The sequence below is a fragment of the Sturnira hondurensis genome, unplaced genomic scaffold (assembly GCF_014824575.4).
Source record: "Sturnira hondurensis isolate 20B ecotype Veracruz unplaced genomic scaffold, ASM1482457v3 Scaffold0001538, whole genome shotgun sequence".
NCBI classification, from domain to species: Eukaryota; Metazoa; Chordata; class Mammalia; order Chiroptera; family Phyllostomidae; genus Sturnira; species Sturnira hondurensis.
In genome coordinates, this window is record NW_028074169.1 from 259643 (window position 1) to 280395 (window position 20753).

A 20753-nucleotide genomic window follows, 5' to 3' on the forward strand; every position below is an offset into this window, starting at 1 on the left:
GCCCGCCCCCTGCGCCGGAGACGCGGGTGGACGCCAATCGCTACGTTATTTCAGGCGCTTCCCGGGCTGGAGGGTCACGTGAGCCAGTTTTCGCGCGAAAACTAGTTGCGGTAGTATCGGAGAGGAGGGCGGCTGTAAGATGGCGGTGAGTTCAGGGGTACCGGGCGCGTGCCAACAGCCTGCAACTCTGGGGGTTAGGGGGTGTTGCAGCGGACTTCTCGTCCTTGCCCTCGCTGGGCCCTTGCCCTGACCCTGGCCACCCGGGATCGGTTCTTTGGCAGAGGTGTGGAGCTGATTTCTCCTGGGGTCTGCAGAGCCAGCGGGTCCCGCACCATACGAGGCCTGGTGTTGCCGCTTCTCCCGCTCCAACTTGGGAGCGTTGGACTCCTGAAGCCTCTCTCAGACCGCACGACTACTATAATTTATTTGCTACGCGCATGCTGGTTGGGCCCCCTCCGTATGCCTGGCCCTAGCTGTATAATACGAGACAGACAAGACCCCTCATCTTCATGCACTTGTTACTGTAACTTTTTTTGGTTTTATTTACTATCTCACCCACCAATCTATAAGCATCAAGACCTCTCATGTTTTGGTTGCTCTTGTATCACGGTGCTTGGCACAGTGTGGGTGCTCAAAAGTTTAGGAATGCTTGATTACAGGGAGGAAGAGACAACAGACAAGATATATGAACAAATGGGGTATCCTCAGTGACTTGTAATGGAGAAAACTCAGGGTATTGTGAGTGACCACATGTTCGAAGAAATGATATTTGGGCTGGTTCCTGTGTGTTAGGCCATTGGCACAGCTCAGAGGAGAGCATTCCATGTAGAGGGAATAGCAAGTGCAAAGTCTTGAGGCTGGAAGGAATTTGGTGTGGTAGAGGACAGGATAACTGGTGGGGAGGGCCACCTTACAGAAAACTAAATCAGCCCTCACTTCTTGGTCTTCCCTTGCAGGAATCATCTGAGTCCTTCACCATGGCCTCCAGCCCTGCCCTCCGTGGGCAAAGCAATGATCCTCTCACCTCCAGCCCTGGGAGGAGCTCCCGTAGGGCAGATGCCCTGACCTCCAGCCCTGGCCGTGACCTTCCTCCCTTTGAAGATGAGTCTGAGGGGCTACTAGGCACAGAGGGGCCCCTGGAGGAGGAGGATGGAGAGGAACTTATTGGAGATGGCATGGAAAGGTACTTTCATTCAAGGCCCTGCAATCAACAGTTTTGTAGAGAGCCAATTGTCAACCATCTAGCTTTGGGTGCAGGCAAAGAAGACAAATCAGAGCACCTTGGTTCTGGTTCTAGGGGAAGACAGACAGGTTCGTGGGGCCACAACATAGGTCCATGTAACTTGCTGTATGCAAGACTGCACCCTGAGGCCAGGGTAAGCCCAGATCCATGAGATGTGTGCCCCAGGGCTACAAGGGGTCTATAACTTGGTGGATCAGATCAGTCAGTCAACTGGGAAGGACAGGAAGCAGGCAGCTGAGTGCTTTTCTGCAACTTCAAAGGAATATTGTGTTGCCAATGGAGGGTGGGTGCTGATTGAGCAACATTTAGATTCAATTCAGCAAAATTTATTGTGTTTAATCTGTACCAGTCTATGTGTTAGGTACTTTCACACTTACTAGAAAACATGTAAACATACTAAAGGTTACAAGGCACAGTGTGTCACTGTGGATGCTCAATGCAAAGACAGTGGAGTAAGCTTTGCAAGGAAGCAAGGTTAGGTTTCTGCTGCCTTACCCCATATTTACAAGCAGGATTTGGTAAGTGTATTAGTAGAATTATGTGAGTGCCCAGGAGCCTCGTGAAGAGGCCTGCCTTTTGGGCATTCCTTTGGGCCTGCCTTTTCTGGGACTGGTTCCAGGACTGGTGTGTGTGAGAGGACTGTACAGGCCATCCCACAGTCAACAGGGAGTGCCCTTTGTGAAGCATCCCATGGACTGTCGACTGTACTGTAGACCATTTGGATCTTTGCTTTAAGCTCTGTCATCCTGGATAGTCAGATCTGTTGTGCAGTACATTCCATACTGTGGAAAGAATGAGGAGTCTAGGGACAGATCAATCCTGGGCAGGTCCTTGTATGCTGTGGAGTTGTTCAGGCAGTACACCCCTCCCTAACATTCTCTACCCTCTGTTCCTTCAGAGAACAAGAGGGGAGGCCCTTTGCAGGGGCTTCTGGATCAAGGTATCTGAGCTAGCTGAGCCCAGTTAGACTTTGTTGTTGGGGGTTTTAACATGCATATTTACTGAGCTATAATTTATATATTTGAAAATCTATCTCCAAGAATACAATTTAGTGCCTTTTACTCAATTTCTTAACTTTGGCAGCTATTACCAGTCCAGTTTTAGAACATTTCCTTATTGGGAATGTTGATCCTCTTGGCCTGTTTACATTTATTTAATCCTGGTTCCCATCCCCACCCCTAAGCAGCCAATAATCAGTTTCTTTAGATTTGCCAATTCTGCCTGTTTCACTCAAATGAAATTGTAATACAAGACTGGCCTTTGCAACAGGCTTCTTTTACTTTCTTAGTTTGGTTTTCAAGGTCCCTCCTTGTAGTGTGTCAGCACTTCATTCTTTTTTATGGTTGAAGAATATAATGTTGTATGGACCAACCATGTTTCTTACTCCGTGATCATATGTTTTACATTTGGGTTCTTTGCACTTTTTGTCACTTATGAGTAATGCTGCTATGACGTTTTTGTGTGGACATGTGTTTTCCGTTCTCTTGGGCAAATACCAAGGGTTGGATTTGCTGGGTCGTATGCTAACTCTGGTTAATCCTTTGAGGATTAAAACAGCCAGGCTGTTTTCCAAAGGAGCTGCAACATTTTACATTGCCACACATGATGTATGAGGGTTCCTATTTCTCCACATTTTTGCCAACACCTGTTATTTTCTGGTTTTTGATAATAGCCATCCTAATGTGTATGACATAGTATCTCATCGGGATTTTGATTTACATTTCTCTGGTGCTTAATGATGTGGACCATCTTTTAAGTTTTCTTTTTTTTTAGACAGAAGGGAAGAAAGGGAGAGAAACATCAATGTGTGGTTGCCTTGCATGCCCCCTACTGGGGACCTGGCCAGCAACCCAGGCATGTGCCCAGACTGGAAATCAAACCAGTGACCCTTTGATTCCCCGGCAGGCACTAAATCCACTGAGCCACACCAGCCAGGGCTCCTTTTTGTTTTTTAAAAATAGTTTATTTTGAAACACAAAAGTTTTTAATTTTGATCAAGTCCAATTTGTCAACTTTTTATAGACTAATTAGAATTTTGCTAAGGACATTTTATGTGACCTGAAATTCTTGAAGAGTCAGATATCCTTTTTCCCGAGAATTTAAGAATTCAGAAACAGTTGAGCGTAGAAATATGCCCGTCTCGGGCTTCTGTTTCTGGCATGAGCAGTATAGGTTTATTTGTTCTGAGAATATAGTTTGACAGAGTGAAAAACAAGTGGAAAACCTAAAAAGTAGCAGTTCCCCTAATTATCACTCACCTGGAACAGGAGAGAATTCAAGAGGATTATCTTAGGGAGGCAGTGTGGTATCAGGATAAAAATTTTGCAATTTGTATTTGGGTTATATTTTCACACCCATTGGCAAAGGTCAAATCATCCTCTAATGCTCAATTTCCTCATCTTTTGAGTGGAACAATGGTACCTATTGTACTTCCCAGAATTTCAGAGGGGACAGTAGGGCTTGCTTTCTGGGGGTTCCATGTTAAGACATCATTCCCTTCAAATAGCTCATAGATGACATTGTGGAAAATGAGTACTTGGTGGTCTTAGAGAACCTAAGAGACTTGAGCCAGTTGGAGGGTATATCAGAGAGGCTGGTTTGCCTGATGTGAATAAAAGACCTTCCCCAGGACTTGAAGGGGTTTCAGGCAACATTATCTAAGAGAGAGAATTCATCCCCTGAAGGTGAGCTTGGATTGGCTCTCTAAAAGGCCTTCCTGTGTGAAGGTGTTATGGTTCCTCCAATTCCTTTTTCTTATTAGTTGCTTAAAGCTGTCTGCGTAGCCCCTCACCCTTTTTTATTGTGGAAAAATACACATACCATGAAATTTCTCATTTTAATCATCTTTAAGGACCCAGTTTAGTGATATTAACTACACTCACACTGTTGTGTGACCATCATTACCATCTCCAGAATTTTCTCGACGTACCAGACTGAATTTCATAGGTTATTTGTCTTTTTGTGATTGGCTTATTTCACTGAGCATAATGTCCTTGCAGTTCATCCATGTTACAGCATGACTTTCCTTCCTGGGAGATCTTTTTGAGCCTTCTGTGTTTCTGGCCTAGAGACTCTTTGGGCTTACCGAGGCCAGGGCTTCTGGGCCTTCTGGAACAGCTCTGGTTCCTGAGTAGTGTTTGGGGTGTTTATTTTTTTCATTTTTAATACTAACAGGGTCCATTTGGGCATCTTTCAGGGACTATCGTGCCATCCCAGAGATAGACACCTATGAGGCTGATGGACTGGCATTGGATGATGAAGATATAGAGGAGCTGACAGCCAGTCAGAGGGCAGCAGCAGAGCGGGCCATGCGGCAGCGTGATCGTGAAGCTAGCCGGGGCCTGGGTCGCATGCGACGTGGGCTCTTATATGGTAGGTTGAGATGTCTGCAGCCCTGATGGGACTAGTCCTCTTCCAGAGCCACCAGGAGCTGGAAAGAGTGCAGGGGAAGACTTCTCTACAGGATATCCCTTTTATCCCTAGACAGTGATGAGGAGGATGAGGACCGTCCCACTCGGAAGCGCCACCAAGTAGAACGGGCCACAGAGGATGGTGAGGAGGATGAGGAGATGATAGAGAGCATTGAGAACCTGGAGGACCTTAAGGGCCACTCTGTGCGTGAATGGGTAAGCATGGCAGGCCCCCAGCTGGAGATCCACCACCGCTTCAAGAACTTCTTGCGCACCCACGTGGACAGCCATGGCCACAACGTCTTCAAGGAGCGAATCAGTGACATGTGCAAAGGTTTGTTCTCTGCACTGGGCTTCTGCTCACCACAGTCCACCTTGCAAAACTTAGAAAGTTATCACTTTGGCTCTGCAACAGCACGTTAAATAAAGACGTCAAGTGCAGGGAACATTAAATAAGTTGCCTGTTACTGGACAGGAGCTAGGACCTGGAGCCCACCATATCCAACTTTCAGGCATATACAAAAGATACTGTGCTTCTGCACTAGAACATTCTAGCTAACTGTCCAGGGAGCACATGTGAATCACAGAAGTGTATTTTAACATGTTTAAACTTGGGTGGGTTTTTTGTAAAAATCTGGATTACTACTTTGATCAGAAAGTATTGACATATTTCTTTGTGACAAGAATTGTTTCAAAAGGAGGCATGCAATTCTTGGTTTCCTGCTGTTTCTTCCATTCCCTTTGTCCTATATTTGACACAGTTTATTCCTTGGTTTCCTTCTTGGCCATTATAGGCATGTCAGGTTACAGCCCTGGTGTATTAGGCATGCTGTGTGTGTTATTTTACTTAACTCCCACAGTAACTTTGTACTCTGTATGACACCTCATTTTATAGATTTAGGAACTTGAGGCCCAAGCTCTGTCACTTAATGTAATGTAAGGCACATAGCTAAAGCAAGGTAGACTTAGGAATGAGAGCGGGGCTTTCCAGCTTGAAGTCAAGGACTTGGGTGGAACAGGCTCTCTCCTTGCACAGTGAGACAGAAATTGCCTCCTCTGGCTTGATGTTCAGTTTTTTTCTGTCTCTAGAGAACCGTGAGAGCCTGGTGGTAAATTACGAGGACCTGGCAGCCAGGGAGCATGTGCTGGCATACTTCCTGCCAGAAGCACCAGCAGAAATGCTACAGATCTTCGATGAGGCTGCTCTGGAAGTCGTGCTCGCCATGTACCCTAAGTACGACCGTATCACGAGCCGCATACATGTGCGCATCTCCCACCTGCCTCTGGTGGAGGAGCTGCGCTCGCTGAGGTAAGCTGAGGGTAGGGTGGGGATCGAGAATCCAGTCCTTGGCACCCTCTGGCTTGGGCATCATCTGAGAAAACTTTGACAGGGTGGTGGTGTGGGCAGATGGCTACAGCCAGGAGAGCCCTCTGCCATTAGTTTTGGCTTGCACTGGGTGTGGTGTGATGGATCTGATCTGGTGGTGCCAGGCCCCACATTTTGGGGGTCACAATATGGAATTCCCTCACATGCAGTCATGACTTCTCCAGAGGGCGTGCATGGATTGCGCATCAGGGCTCCAGGCCTCTGATGTGCTCTCTCCTCTCCACAGGCAGCTGCACCTGAACCAGCTGATCCGTACGAGTGGGGTGGTAACCAGCTGCACAGGCGTCCTGCCCCAACTCAGCATGGTCAAGTACAACTGCAACAAGTGTAGCTTCGTGCTGGGGCCTTTCTCTCAGTCACAGAACCAAGAGGTGAAGCCTGGCTCCTGCCCTGAGTGCCAGTCAGCTGGCCCCTTTGAAGTCAACATGGAAGAGGTGAGCAAGCACACAGCACTGGCTGCTGGCTGTCGCCATCTCAGGAGTCCCTGGTATGCAGGGCCTACCTGACATTTTAGGCAGTTTGGGAAACCAGCATAAGCACCTGAGAGAAACGAGGGCATTGTGTATTGTCCATACCACAGGGCAAACTACTTCTGTCTGGCCAGCCTGTTTAGTTTTGCCCACATGGTATTTTCAAAAATTCAAGCCAGTATTTAAAAATTGGATGAGTTTTGTTTGAAACATAAAAGTTTATGGCTTCTCTTGAAAAATGGGAATATCTGGCCACCCTTCTTCCCCCGGTGTACCCTTAGCCAAGGCACCTGCTTTTCAGTCCATCATTGACATGGGGTGCCTCTAGGCACATTGAGACATCTCTTGATGTTTCTGGTTCCTGCCTCTCTGAGCCTTTGGTTGGGGGCTTCTGGCTTATAACCACTTTAGACACTACTGCAGCATATATAAGAGATGCTGCTAAAAGCCTCTGGGCCTTACAACCCCAGGCATATTATATATGCCTTTGTATTTGAACAACTTAATGTGTAAAGTCATAGTACCTGCAGTGGATGCACAGATCTCCTTTGTGCCTTGCTGCCCTAAGTGTTAGCTGCTAATCTCTACTGCTCTACACTTCTGAGAAGTGCCCTTCCTGAGCTGCCTTGCTAGAAAATGCCTGGGAAGTTGTGCTTGTGATATTCTACAGCCAAAAACTGACCTCTTTAAACAGTCATGTATGCCTTGCCTAATGAGACATACCTGCCAGACTGGACCTCACCTGAGTCCACGTGGGCCTGTGCTGAGGCTTACCTGCCCTGTCTAGCTTCCTTCCTTTACAGATTCCACTTTACAAAATCTCTTGCACAGGAGCAGAACTTGAGGCTTTGCTTCTAGGGAACTTGCAGTAACTAGTACAGGATTGATAATTACAGCTGACATTTCTAGAGGACTTTTCAGGTGCCTGGTGAAAATTATATATTCTTCATCACACCCTATAAAGCAGGCACTGTTACCCTGCTTTGCCAATGAAGAAATTGGCTAGGGTCAGCCAGGAAGTGACTCAGAGTATTAGAAGTTAGACATTTTGACCTAGAGCAAACTGCTCTGTTAATGTGATCTCTTCCAGACGATAAGTACAATAAGGGACATTAAATTGCATGGTACAGTGTTGGCACATACTTGATAATCAGAGCCCACGCTAATGTAATTTGTTGTTTGGGCATCAGTTTAAGAGCTTGGTATGTGTGACTTGATTTAATCCTCACTGGGAGGTTGCATTTGGAGTATTAGCATCTCCATTCTGCCAAGAAGACACAGAGAGGCAGTCACTTGCCCAAGATTACACAGAGTAAACCACAGAGCCAGGATCTGAACCTAGGCAGCCTGGCTTCATAAGCATGAGGGCTCAGCTTTGAGGCAGTAACAGGTGCTTGACTGTCCACCAGTCAGGAGGCATCTGAGGGGTAGTGTCAGGAGCAGGGACCTTCCATTGATGTGCTAGTCACAGTGAGATCCCTCCGTGCTGTCTCTGGTTCTATTTTCCTAGTTAGAAAACAATAGACCAGAAAAACCCAAAATAATAGAGTCAACAATACTTTTGACTCTCCCTCACTGGGTCCCTGTCAAGGTGAAGTGACATAATTCAGTGCTTGGAAGAGTATGAAGACTGTCTCACGGGGATAGGTCCCATGGCTTTTCGTTTGTCCCTCACAGACCATCTATCAGAACTACCAGCGCATCCGCATTCAAGAAAGTCCTGGCAAAGTGGCAGCTGGCCGGTTGCCCCGCTCCAAGGATGCAATTCTTCTTGCCGATTTGGTGGACAGCTGCAAGCCAGGAGACGAGATAGTACGTGGCGAGGAGTCGGTTGGGAGGGAATTGAGTTATTAAGATTTGTGTGTTTCTGGTGGGCCAGGGAAGGGTCAATGGTAGTTGGGGAGTGGGCTGAGATGATTCCTTAAGTGACCCTTGTACTGGACTGGCTATCTGGAACTGGTTGTGTTTTGGTTTTATTGAGTTTCTCATCTTGGTGTGTGTAGCATGGAGGACTTAGAAGAAAAGCAACTGGATGAAGCTGGGTTTGGAAGTAGGCCCAGCCCCCACTTTGACCCTGGGGCTGCCCCCCACCCTGACAACGTGATCTCCCCTCTCTCCCTAGGAGCTGACTGGTATCTACCACAACAACTACGATGGTTCCCTCAACACTGCCAATGGCTTCCCCATCTTTGCCACAGTCATCTTAGCAAACCACATTTCCAAGAAAGACAACAAGGTTGCCATGGGCGAGTTGACTGATGAAGATGTGAAGATGATCATCAGCCTCTCCAAGGACCAGCAGATTGGAGAGAAGGCAAGTGGAAAGCTGCCATGCTCTGTGAGGAAGCCAGGGACTTGCTGGGTGTGTTGTGGGTACCCAGGGTTTGCTGCCTAAGCTTTAGCTGCTACTCCAAGCCTGTCCTGAAATCTCAGTCTTAATTGTCAGGTATTAGAAACTTGACTCTCTCTTACTTTACTCCTAGTGGCAACTCAGTAAACTTGCTTTGATGGAGGTCCCCACACTCAGTTGTTGGCATCGGGGATTGGTCTGAGCCTGTGGCCCCATCAGGTTAGGACAGGATTGTAAAGATTCATCAGACGTGTGGAGCCCAGGTTTAATGTTGAAATGGAGTCAAAGTAGTTCAGAATAACTTGCCTCCTGTGGTTGTCCCCAGGTGTAAGGCTATGGGGAAGACCCATAGTCTTTTCCAGAAAGAGTTCTATCTCAATATGACTTTTTCTTAAGGTTTTTTTAAAAATTTATTTTTATAGGGGAAGAGGGGGAGAAAGAGAAGCAGAGAAACATTAATGTGCAAGAGCTACATTCATCAGTTGCCTCTCAAACGTCTCACATGAGAGGGAGGGAGAGAAACATTGATGTGTGATTGCCTCTTGAGCACCTCTATGGGGGGACCAGGCATGCACCCCAACCAGGACTCAAACTGGTGACCCCTCAGTTTGCAGACTGGCACCCAATCCACTGAGCCACAGCAGTCAGGGCATTGTTTGTTTGTTTGTTTGTTTAGACATTTTTACAGAAGGTTAGGGAGGAGATTAACATTGAAGACATACAAATAACAAGTAGAATGTTAAATTTCTGTTCATACAAGTCCTCTACTATTTTACCTGCGCAGGTGCCACCACCTACCAAGGGTGTAAGTGTTCTCAAGCTCACAGTTCTCTTAAAGTAAGATATGGTCCTTGCCCTCATTAGGTACATATTTTAATTAGGATTTGAACTTTGGCATAATCTTCCATATGATCAGATGAACTTCCCCCATCTAAGAATGAGATGACAATAGTACCTACTCGCAGAGTTATTACAGAAGATTAAACAGATTAACACAGTGGCATGTGTAAGTGCTCAATAGCTAGCTGTTCCTATTATAGTTTAAAAAATTAACAGTTTATACAAAAACTGGGTGGAGGTGCCAGGATAGTGTATTTGAAACGCATAAAGGACCAGTGGAAGGATAAACATAGCCTGCAGCTTGGTACCTTAGACTTTTTCCGGCACATTGTCTCCTCCTCACAGCAGCTATACAGGTAGGTGGGTAGGCATTCTGAGGGGTAATAAGCAATGTATGCAGAGATGTAAGAGCATGAGCTTAAGGGTTAAGTGAAATAATTAATGGGAAGCACTGTGATACTTCCTGGCAGGTTTGGGTTTGAATATACCCTTCATACCAGCTGTTAAGTTGGCCTCATAACCTTCCAGGATAACCAAGTCAGCCATAGGGCACATTGAACAGTGTAAGCATTAACACAGTTGCCCCTTGCCTTTCTGCTCCACGGGGAGGCCCACCTGTATGTGTGGGTGCTTTGCAGGAGGGTAATGGCCTGGGAATCTGCCATGCCCAGCAAATAGGACGCAGGCTGCTATTTGTAGTCTTGGAGGGAGATAAAGAGTTCACCCTGCAAGGGTGCCCACTACAGAAACAGCTCTAAGAAGCAATCTGGGTAAAGAATTCAGGGATGGACAGTTTCGGCATACTCACACAATGTGTAGGGGGATGGGAGATCTGGGGCATATACCATCTCTCAGTATTCCTAATGCATATAAGGGCTTCATAAAAGAATTGTTATATAGAGTACTGAGCATCTGCTTGACACTGTCTAGGTAATTTCCAGGTAGTAATAATGATTCTATAATCTAGGTGTCGTCTTGTGTCCATTTTATTGATGAGTAAACAGGCACAAGGGTTAAATAAGTTGCCCACATAACATAGCTAATAGTGGCAGAGCCAGGATCTACTCAGGTGACTTCAGAGTCGCCCGGTGACTGCACTCTGCTCCCTCCATATAGTAGTCAAAGTTTGGGAGGGTGCATGTGTGAATATTTGGTTATTGTGGATTCTGTGGGATACCTAGCACAAGTCCTGACCCATATTTTTAAACTTTATTATAAAAATTTTCATACTTTTATGTGAAATGGTATAGTGAATCCCTATACATTGCTCTCTCAGCTTCACCAGTTGTCCCAGTCTCTCCAGGCTTGTTTCCTCTGTACTTGAATCCACTCCCCCCTCAAGCATTTCCAAGCAAATGCCAGCATTATATCTGTATCTATATTATTGTGTGTCTCTAAAAGACTCTTTTTACTAAAACCTAGTCACAATACCACTGTCACACTTTACAAAATAAAGCATTTCCTTTATATCAGTTATTTGGTTCATGTTTACATTTTCCTAATTATCTTATTGGTTGCGTTGGTTTGTTTGTTTGTTTAAAGTTTCTTGGAGTTAGTATTCCAGTAAAGTCCACACACTGGGATTGGTTGATCTGTCTCTTGGTCATTTTTCATCTCTAATTGCAATTATATATTTTTATTTTATTTTATTTTGCAATTATATATATATATATATTAAGATTTTATTTCTTTATTTTTAGAGAGAGGAAGGGAGAGAGAGAGAGAGAAACATCAGTGTGTGGTTGCCTCTTGAGCACCCCACACTGGGGACCCCGCCACAACCTAGGCATGCACCCTGACCAGGACTCAAGTGGTGATCCCTCAGTTTGCAGGCTGGCACTCAATCAAGTGACCCACACCAGCCAGGGCCTCTTGCAATTATTAAAGAACAGAAGACAATGTGTCATTTTTCCTGTTTTATTTTCATGGTTTAGATGTTGCTAATTATGTCTTTGTTGAGCATACTCCTGTTGCTTGTTTTCTGTAAATTGGTGGTTAGATACAGAGGCTTCATCAGACTTTTGTTTAAATTTTGTTTCCTTTTTGGTTGGGAGCCATAGCAAGACTCTGCGTAGGTGACTTTACCAGGAGGCACAGCACCCAGGGCTGTGATGTTCGCAGCCACTGATGATCCTTGGCTAAATCTATCCATTCATGAGGGGTATAAAATAACAGTCCTCTAATTCCAAATCTGTCTTCATTCATTTGCTGGAACATGTCTACATAGAGAAACTGCTCTTAACTATATTGACTTACCCCTAGGTGGAACTCCTATAAGAAAAGTAGGATGCTTGATTTCTAGGGTTTAATGTCATTAAGGTTATTGCAATCTCCTTACGGTACAGGGTCTGGCAGAAGTGACAAGTGCTTGAGTGTGGCTGGTAGGGTGATACTATGGGTGTAATAATTTATAGTTTTAAAATTTGAGCATTTCACCTAAAATGTTCTATAGTGTACTTGAGTATGATATTGTTACATTACAGAATTACATGCTTATGATTTTATAATTAAAAAGGGCTGTTATTTGTACCAGATACTATATTTCCTGCTCCAGACCTGGAATCAGCTATTTCTCCAAGTAGCCCAGTGGGAAGTATTCTTTCCCATCAGTGGGAAACAGTATTTGGAAACATCGGCTCCTAGATGCACTAGGTCTGGACCCCTGTGAGCCACTAATGCTAGCAGTGCTGACAGCCTCTGCTTGGACTAGGTTTTACACTAAATTTTAGAGCCAAAGGTAGAACTAGAAGAGATGTAATGTTGTAGACACAGACCTCCACTTCTAACTTATGTAAAATAGTGGTGGGAAGCATTTCTGGCACAGCATCAGAGTGGTACCAGCAGGTGCTGTTTCCAAGAAGGACATGCCAGTCACATTGTCCTGGCTGTGGTGAAGAGTAGCCATACACAGAATAGACTGCTGATGCCTACCCCCAGTTCCATTGCCCAGAATTGGGTTTCCCCCATCTTAACGCTTCCAGGGAAGCCAGAGAGAGTAACTTCCACTTGGCTGTTGGCAGAGGCAAGACAACTGGATCCTCGCTGCACTGTCATTGCTGCTGCCAACCCCATAGGGAGTGGTTCTCCCTCACCATTCCAGTGTTGTTTTTCTATCAGAGCCCCCATCCTCCAGGGCCTGGTGCTTTCCAAGTCACTCTGTCTGACCTGTGAGGATACAGTGCTTTGCAGAAGGTGGAAAGGTAGAGATAGCGAGGGCATAACCATGCCACAGGTGGAGGGGGAAGCTGATTCCCATCAGCCAGACATGTCTTTCATTTCATCTTTACCATTCAGCAGATTTTGCAGTCTACTCTCTCTCCTTCTCTCCCCTCTCTCTGCCGCGAACATACCGAGAAATGGAGAATGTTTCATTGGCTCACAAGTTGAAATGACCTGAATTTCTGGTGACTGTGTCTCCCAGGCACTCTATATTTATGTTTTAAGTGTACAGAATTATAGTATATCATCTGTATATTGGATTGTGTGCTCATCACTCAAAATGTAGCCTCTGTCCATCACCATATGTATTTGACCACCTTCACCCTCTTCATTCAATCCCTCCTGACCCTTTGGTAACCACAATACTGTTGTCTATGTTGGTGAGTTTTGTTTGTGCATTTGTTGCTTTCTGTTTATATCTCACATGAGTGAAATCCTATGGTTCTTTGCTTTTTCTGACTCTGTTTAATGTGATATTCTCAAGATTGACCTGTGTTGTTGTAAATAACTATTTCCTCCTTGTGGCTAACTAGTATTCCATTGCATATGTATATCACATTTTTATTCATTCATCCATCCATCAAAGGACACTTGAGTGTTTTCCACACCAGACCTGGCTTTGTATTGTATTTCTCCATGACAGCCCAGCCAGGAGCCAGATAACTTGTGTAAACACTTCACTTAGAGCTCACAAAAAAACTGTGAATTGAGTAGTATTACTTTTCCATTAGAGGAAACAGACTCAGGCAGTCTACAGAACCCCTGTAAGGGGTCTTCCTACTGTCAGAACCTGGATTTTGTCTCCTTTCTGCTCTTGGTCTGCAACCTTGGGGTAGACCTTTCTGAACTGGGACAACATAAAGGAGTATGACCAAAGTTCTTTTAAATTTCAGAGTTCTGTGACTTTCAGAAAGAGCCAACTAATGACAAGTCAGAGAGCAGGGCTTAATGTTGAGGCCTGGTAGGATTTAAGCAGCTGTGGAGTGGGTGCTTTGGGGCTAGAGACTTTTCTATCCCCTAAGACCAGAACAAGTGGGTTATCTGCCCAAACTCTACCCATGCCTCTCCCTCCCTTCAGATCTTTGCCAGTATTGCTCCCTCCATCTACGGGCATGAAGACATCAAGAGAGGCCTAGCACTCTCTCTGTTTGGAGGGGAGCCCAAAAACCCAGGTAAGTAGAGTCTATAGGGAATTTAATAGGAGCCAGGTTCTACATGTCAGACAAGGAAGGACTGTATTTAAAGCATGTTAAGAGGTGGCCAGACCATGTACAGCTCGGTCGTCATTGGGAGAACAGCCCATGGGCATGGCATCTCAGGCATCGCCACGTCCCTAGCTCTACCACTGCTGCCTTTTGTGATGAGCAAATTCATCTTTGCTTGTCTTATTTTAAATAATTTTTTAAAGATTTTATTTATTTATCTTTAGAGGGTGAGGGAAGGAGAGAGGGAGAGAAATATCAACGTATGGTTATCTCTTCTGCGTCCCCTGCTGGGAACTGGCCTGCCATGTGTCCTGACTGGGAATCAAAACAGTGGTTATTTGGTTCACAGGCCCGCACTCAATCCACTGAGCTACACCAGCCAGGGCTGCTTGTCTTGTTTTAAGAAACTTTGTCTTTTAAAGAATTGTTTTAACTTAAAAATAATACCTGATTTTGTTTATATTACATACTCTTATTAAATTGTTAGAAGTCACAGAAAAGCCAAAGTTACTGCTGACCACTGTTTTTAATTTTAGTCCCCTTCCTGTAGATTACTCATCTGGTCACTGTGGTATGTGCACTCCCAGACCTTTGTGTGGCTATTCATATACTTAATATGCATACTTAGAAAACACAGTGTTTCATAAAACACATTTCTATTTATAGTTCCTGTATGTGTGTATAAGTGACTATGCATAAACTATCTGGGTTGCTTTTTATCACTCAAGTAAAGTAACACATCTTATCTTTCTGCCACTAGTGTATACAGAGCAAGTTCATGCTTTTAAGATACTGTTCATCGTCCATATAGTATAATGTACTTGGTTACCCTTCTCATTGAAGAACATGTAATTGCTTTCAGTTTTTTACATTTATAAAGAAGATACTTATACTCACCTTGTGTAGCCATTTTTCTGGGTTTGTTGCTCAGAAGTAGGATTGCTGGTCCTAGGGTATTGCATCCCTCTCTGGAGAGAATATTCCTTTGTCATTCATAATAGGCTGAGAAATTGGGTATAAGCCCTATATCCATCGCCTTCCTTTTGTCCCCATTCCCTCCGTTGCCATCCTTGCCTCCTCCAGGGGGCAAGCACAAGGTGCGAGGTGATATCAATGTGCTCTTGTGTGGAGATCCTGGCACAGCCAAGTCTCAGTTCCTCAAATATGTTGAGAAAGTGTCTAGCCGCGCCATCTTCACCACCGGGCAGGGGGCTTCAGCTGTGGGCCTCACAGCATATGTCCAGCGGCACCCTGTCAGCCGGGAGTGGACCCTAGAAGCTGGAGCCCTGGTTTTGGCTGACCGAGGAGTATGTCTCATCGATGAATTTGACAAGGTAGGTCCTGGGCCCTATAGGTAATGGGACTTAAAGTGAGTTGGCTTAGCCCTCAGTGGGGTACAAGTGTTATAGTGGCATGTCAGTAAGAATCATATATTTGATTCTTGCAGATGAATGACCAGGACAGAACCAGCATCCATGAAGCCATGGAACAACAGAGTATCTCCATCTCGAAGGCTGGTATCGTCACCTCCCTGCAGGCTCGCTGCACTGTCATTGCTGCAGCCAACCCCATAGGTATACGAGGCAGGATGGCTGGTGGGGCCCAGGGACTGCCAAAGGGAACTAGTCCCTGCCTTTGGGAATCAGGAACCTGCATTACCCATCATCTAGTTGCAGTCTGAATTAGGAATTAAGCAACAGAAGGTAGTTCTTTCCTGTGTGGGACTCTTGGGTTTTTGTTGAGCTATGTTCTCAACTACCCATGGCCATTCTTTTCAGAATGCCCAAGAGCAGAATCTAGTTCATTGTCTAAGTAGGAGGTGAAGTTGCTTGTTGATCCCTGCCAGGCACCCTTGCCAGCCTGGTTGGCTGTTCCTGCCAGGAGACAAGTAGGCTTTCTATCTCGACTACTTCAGGCCATTGCTTGGGGAAAGCCCTTTCTATCTCTTATCTGGAATACCTCACAGATAGCAGACACGGAATCTCCAGCCTCTTCTAGTTCCTCTGCCAAAATTCTCTTCCCCTTCTGTCACTGAAGCAACTTGGGGTTGGAGAGAACTTTTCTATGGTTCCAGAAGAAAGGATCTATGGGAGCATGCGCCCTGATAGGTTCTTTTGTGTTACAGGGGGCCGTTATGATCCCTCACTGACTTTCTCAGAAAACGTGGACCTCACAGAACCCATCATTTCCCGCTTTGACATCCTGTGTGTGGTGAGGGACACGGTGGACCCAGTCCAGGTACCCAACCCCATGTCCCAGATTCTATGCAATAAGTTCTGAGAACCTCTACTACAGCTTGGGGCCTGTGGTGTGCCAGGCATGAGAAAAGGGGCTACCACATGGACCTTGGTGAGTTTTTCACTCTTGTTTTCATGTCCAGAGACATCCATGGTTTCTCTTCCCTTCATTGGCTCCCCTTTCCCAGCCACCCACCCAATTCAGTCAATATAGTCCATACTCTGCCACCAAGTTCTGGTGGTCTTACTGCCCGAGTTCACTCACATTTTAATGTTTCTCTGCTATAACCTGAGACCCAGTTTCTCCTGCTCTGATTGAAGTATGGTGATGTGTGGTGCTTCTACTTTCATGCCCATTTAGACTGCCAGCCTGTTTTTTTTCAAAGTAAAAGTCAGGTCATACCTTTCCTTCTTAAGAACCTGCTAGCAGCTTCCCCTGTAACTATCAGAGGATCCACCATCTTTGCTGTTGCTGCCGTCCTTAAAAATTATCTCTCCTCCTTCCCCTCCTTCACTTTATCCACACCTTAAAGATGCCAGACCTTTGGAGTTGTCTTTTTCCTTCCCAGAATGCTGTTAATCTGGGATTATCAGATGACAGAGGTACTCTAACAACCTTAGCTAGAATCTTTTGGGGCCCTCACCCATTGCCCTGTTTCTCTTTTTAGCACGTGTTACTTTCTGTAGTTAATTTTTAAAACTGCCTTCTATACTGTCACTAGGAGGTAAGCTCCATGAGGGCTTAGTCACATTTACCCATGGACCCAGGTACCTGGAGCTGCATATAAAATAGGTGTGGGATGTAAGTGTTGAGAGAATATTCTTCTGAAGTATATCAGTTTGCACTTCTTTCAGCTAGCTGACTTCTCCCCAGGCCACAAGACTGCCCCTGTGACCTGCTCTCTTCCATCTTAGGATGAGATGCTGGCCCGTTTCGTGGTTGGCAGCCACGTTAGACACCACCCTAGCAACAAGGAAGAGGAGAGGCTGGGCAGTGCCCCAGAGCCCACCATGCCCAACATGTATGGCCTGGAGCCCCTGCCACAGGAGGTCCTGAAGAAGTATATCATCTATGCCAAGGAGAAGGTCCACCCGAAGCTCAATCAGATGGACCAGGATAAGGTGGCCAAGATGTACAGTGACCTGAGGAAAGAGTCTATGGTACAGGACCTGGGAGCGGGGGCGGCCAGGCACAGCAGGAAGCAGGCAACAGCTCTCATCCTTGTAGTCAGTTACCCGAGGAAGTGCTAATGCAGGACAGCCTTATAAAAGAAACTTGCATATCTTGTGCCTGGAGAGGTTTTTTTAGATGGCACTTAAATGTGTATGTATTTGTTTCTGTGGGTATAGGGAAGGTCTTTTGATGGCCACTGAATAAGTTCCATGTTTTATTTTGCATAAATCTCACTTGAATGGGTGCTCTGACCTAGTTTTGGTTCTCCCATGGTGGGGTGAGGATTTAAAGGCAGCTTGCAAGCAATTGGAAAACAATCCTTATAGTTTGGTACTTTCACACGCCTAATTGAGACAACAACTTTTTCATTTTGTTTAACCTTTTAACTTCATCAAGTCTTCTCAGAGCATTCAGCTTAGTTTTCATAGAAACAACAGCTTATTTTCTCACGCTGCATTGGACTTTGCAAGTCTTGGTACATGACAGTAACAAGGACAGCTGGCCACAAGTATAACAGATTCTAGGGTGCATATAAATGAACTGGTGGAAGCAGAACTGGTGATAGTGGCAGGCCATAGCATAGACATCCACTGGGCATTACCACACTTTAAGAAGGAGTAGAAAGTGTGAGCTCACCTGGTGGCTCTGTTGAGCACTTCTGCCATAGGGAGGTGAGATGTGCCCTCTGGATTTGGGCTGCTAGCATTGCCACTCATTTTCCTTGCTTCTCTCCTGCCTGAGAAAATCTGGTGCTATTCTCTCCAGGCAACAGGCAGCATCCCCATCACAGTGCGGCACATCGAGTCCATGATCCGCATGGCAGAGGCCCACGCACGTATCCACCTGCGGGACTATGTGATAGAGGACGATGTCAACATGGCTATCCGTGTGATGCTGGAGAGCTTTATCGACACACAGAAGTTCAGTGTCATGCGCAGCATGCGGAAGGTAGGTGTGATCTGATGCAAAGTCTCTTTGGAGCTAAAGGTCAACTTGACACGAGAGGCTACACATGGGCATCCTTGGATGCTGGCCTGGACGTTGTGCTTTGCTGTGCTGCCTGGCAGCAGAAGCTTTCTGATCTGGCTGCTTTTGCTGGTGGAGAAGGGAGCAGGGAAAGGGTGGGGTGGCCACATCCTATAATGTCTTTCTTTGAGTGTCTTAGTAGGGAGGGAGTGAATTTTGCTCTTCTCTTACACAGACATTTGCCCGCTACCTTTCATTCCGGCGTGATAACAATGAGCTGTTACTCTTCATACTGAAGCAGTTAGTGGCAGAGCAGGTGACTTATCAACGCAACCGTTTTGGAGCCCAGCAGGACACTATTGAAGTGCCTGAGAAGGATTTGATGGACAAGGTATGGGCACAGGTGGGAGAACAGAGCCAGGCTGGCTGCCTGGGGAGCTGTCAAATCATTTTAGGGAACAAATGGTTCTTGCACTGTCAGTGAGTGGGCAGGTCTTGGATGAGAACCATTTATCGAGTATTTATAATATACCGAGCAGTGTTCCATGTACTCAATCTTCACAGCAGTCAGAAGAGGTAAGTTCTGTTACTGTCATTCCATTCTACTGAGGAGACAACACAGGGCAACTAAGTAGCTCACCTGAGCTCACAGGCAGTTGACAGAGCTACAGCAGCAAGCTGTGACTAGCTCTACACCATGATACAGCCAGTCTGCCCTGGTTGACTTTCCTCTGCAGTGAAGACGGAAACCCTACCTGGCTTATGGTGCATAGGCCTTAGAAAGTGAACTGAACCACAGACTGTGTGGATTTGAGCATTCTAGAATCCATTTCCACAGCTTACTTGACCTTTTTTCCTTTTAGGCCCGTCAGATCAACATCCACAACCTCTCTGCCTTTTATGACAGTGAGCTCTTTCGAATGAACAAGTTTAGTCGTGATATGAAGCAGAAGATGATCCTCCAGCAGTTCTGAGCCTCTGCAGTCTCCTTATCCTGGCTGGGAAGTAATTCTGGTGCTCACTTTACTTTGTACTTCAGGGATATAAAAACAAACCACTGGGGGTCATAGAGTGTGGTGAGGCCAGGGCTGGCAGCTGAACCATCTGATTTCCCCGAGTCTTCTGATCTTGAGCTGTGGCTGGGAATGTTACTATTTATTTCTCCCTTTCTTCTTCTCATCATCTTGGGTGGGCATGATTTACTTATGTCTCTTTTTCAACTGCTCAGTAACCCACCACTCAAACGAAGTCTACTTCCCCTTCATTTTGGTGTGTTCAGGTTACTGACTGTTTTTAAGTGACTGAGCATACAAGGGTGTTATAACTCCTGCCTTCTTGGCTTGAATTCTGTGTCCTTACTGCTTTGGCAACTTTGGCTGAAGAACAAGTTCAAGATATTGTTAGTGTTTTTTCTGAAGTCTGTCCTGCAGGTATATCTAGGCTTCTGTGAGTGGAGAAATCATGTAGGCAGAAAAAGAGTACAATCCCTCTACCCTCTAATGACAGCTTGGTTTCCTGCAGGTAGAAGGGTCAAGAGGGGTTGATATGATAATGAAGACTACTGCACACTCTGGCTGTGTTAATCTATTTTTCCTACCTAATCATTTCCCCATTTTCTCATTGTTTGTACATTCTGTTCCTGTGATTTAAATTTTTAATAAAATTAAAATCTAACTATGGTATCTGTTGGTCTCAGTTCTATCTCAGTATCATAATGCAGGCTTTCCTGGACTTCCCTTGAAAGCCCCTTTCATCTGTCTTTGGTGTTCTGAAAGGTGTATGAGGCTAGAAGAGCTGTTTTGTTTGAGAATGAACAAAGCCAAAATGCTGTGGATCTCCCTAGGGAATTCAGTTGGCAGTTGCTGTCCGCATGATCTCTCTGTGGGATCCGTGGGAAGCATAAAACATACTTGTACACCAGGAAGGATTGGAGGTAACCTGTCCTTGTTTCTGATTGGAGCAACATTCTTGCTGATGTCAGAAATGTCCAAACCTGTAGAGAATTTTTATGAGTTTATGTGAACCAAACTAAAACAATTACTGCAAAGCAAAATCTTAACAAATTGAGAAAATGTTCTGGAGAATAGTAGTTTTGCAGTCTATTTTAAACATAATGAAAAGAGGAAGCATAAAAAGGGTTACATGAAATTCATTGGTGGTAGGTTAGGGAGGCAGAAAAAAGCAAAAGCCAGGAAATAAGAGATTGGGTAAAGAATAAGATGAAGAGACAAATACTTTTACATTGGTGAGTA

The 20753-nt window shown here is 45.4% G+C and overlaps 1 protein-coding gene across 1 annotated transcript; it reads left to right on the top strand.

The window, feature by feature from the left end:
• The first annotated feature begins 41 nt into the window (after positions 1–41).
• MCM2 (minichromosome maintenance complex component 2) lies at positions 42–20175 on the top strand. Its single transcript, XM_037029970.1, has 16 exons — positions 42–145; positions 957–1183; positions 4440–4615; positions 4727–4987; positions 5743–5962; positions 6267–6474; positions 8188–8322; positions 8633–8824; positions 13998–14091; positions 15208–15458; positions 15572–15698; positions 16250–16362; positions 17277–17522; positions 18301–18483; positions 18737–18892; positions 19365–20175. Exons 1-16 carry the CDS (start codon positions 140–142, stop codon positions 19473–19475), a joined length of 2706 nt encoding a protein of 901 aa, XP_036885865.1. The 5' UTR covers positions 42–139; the 3' UTR covers positions 19476–20175.
• The last annotated feature ends 578 nt before the right edge of the window (positions 20176–20753 follow it).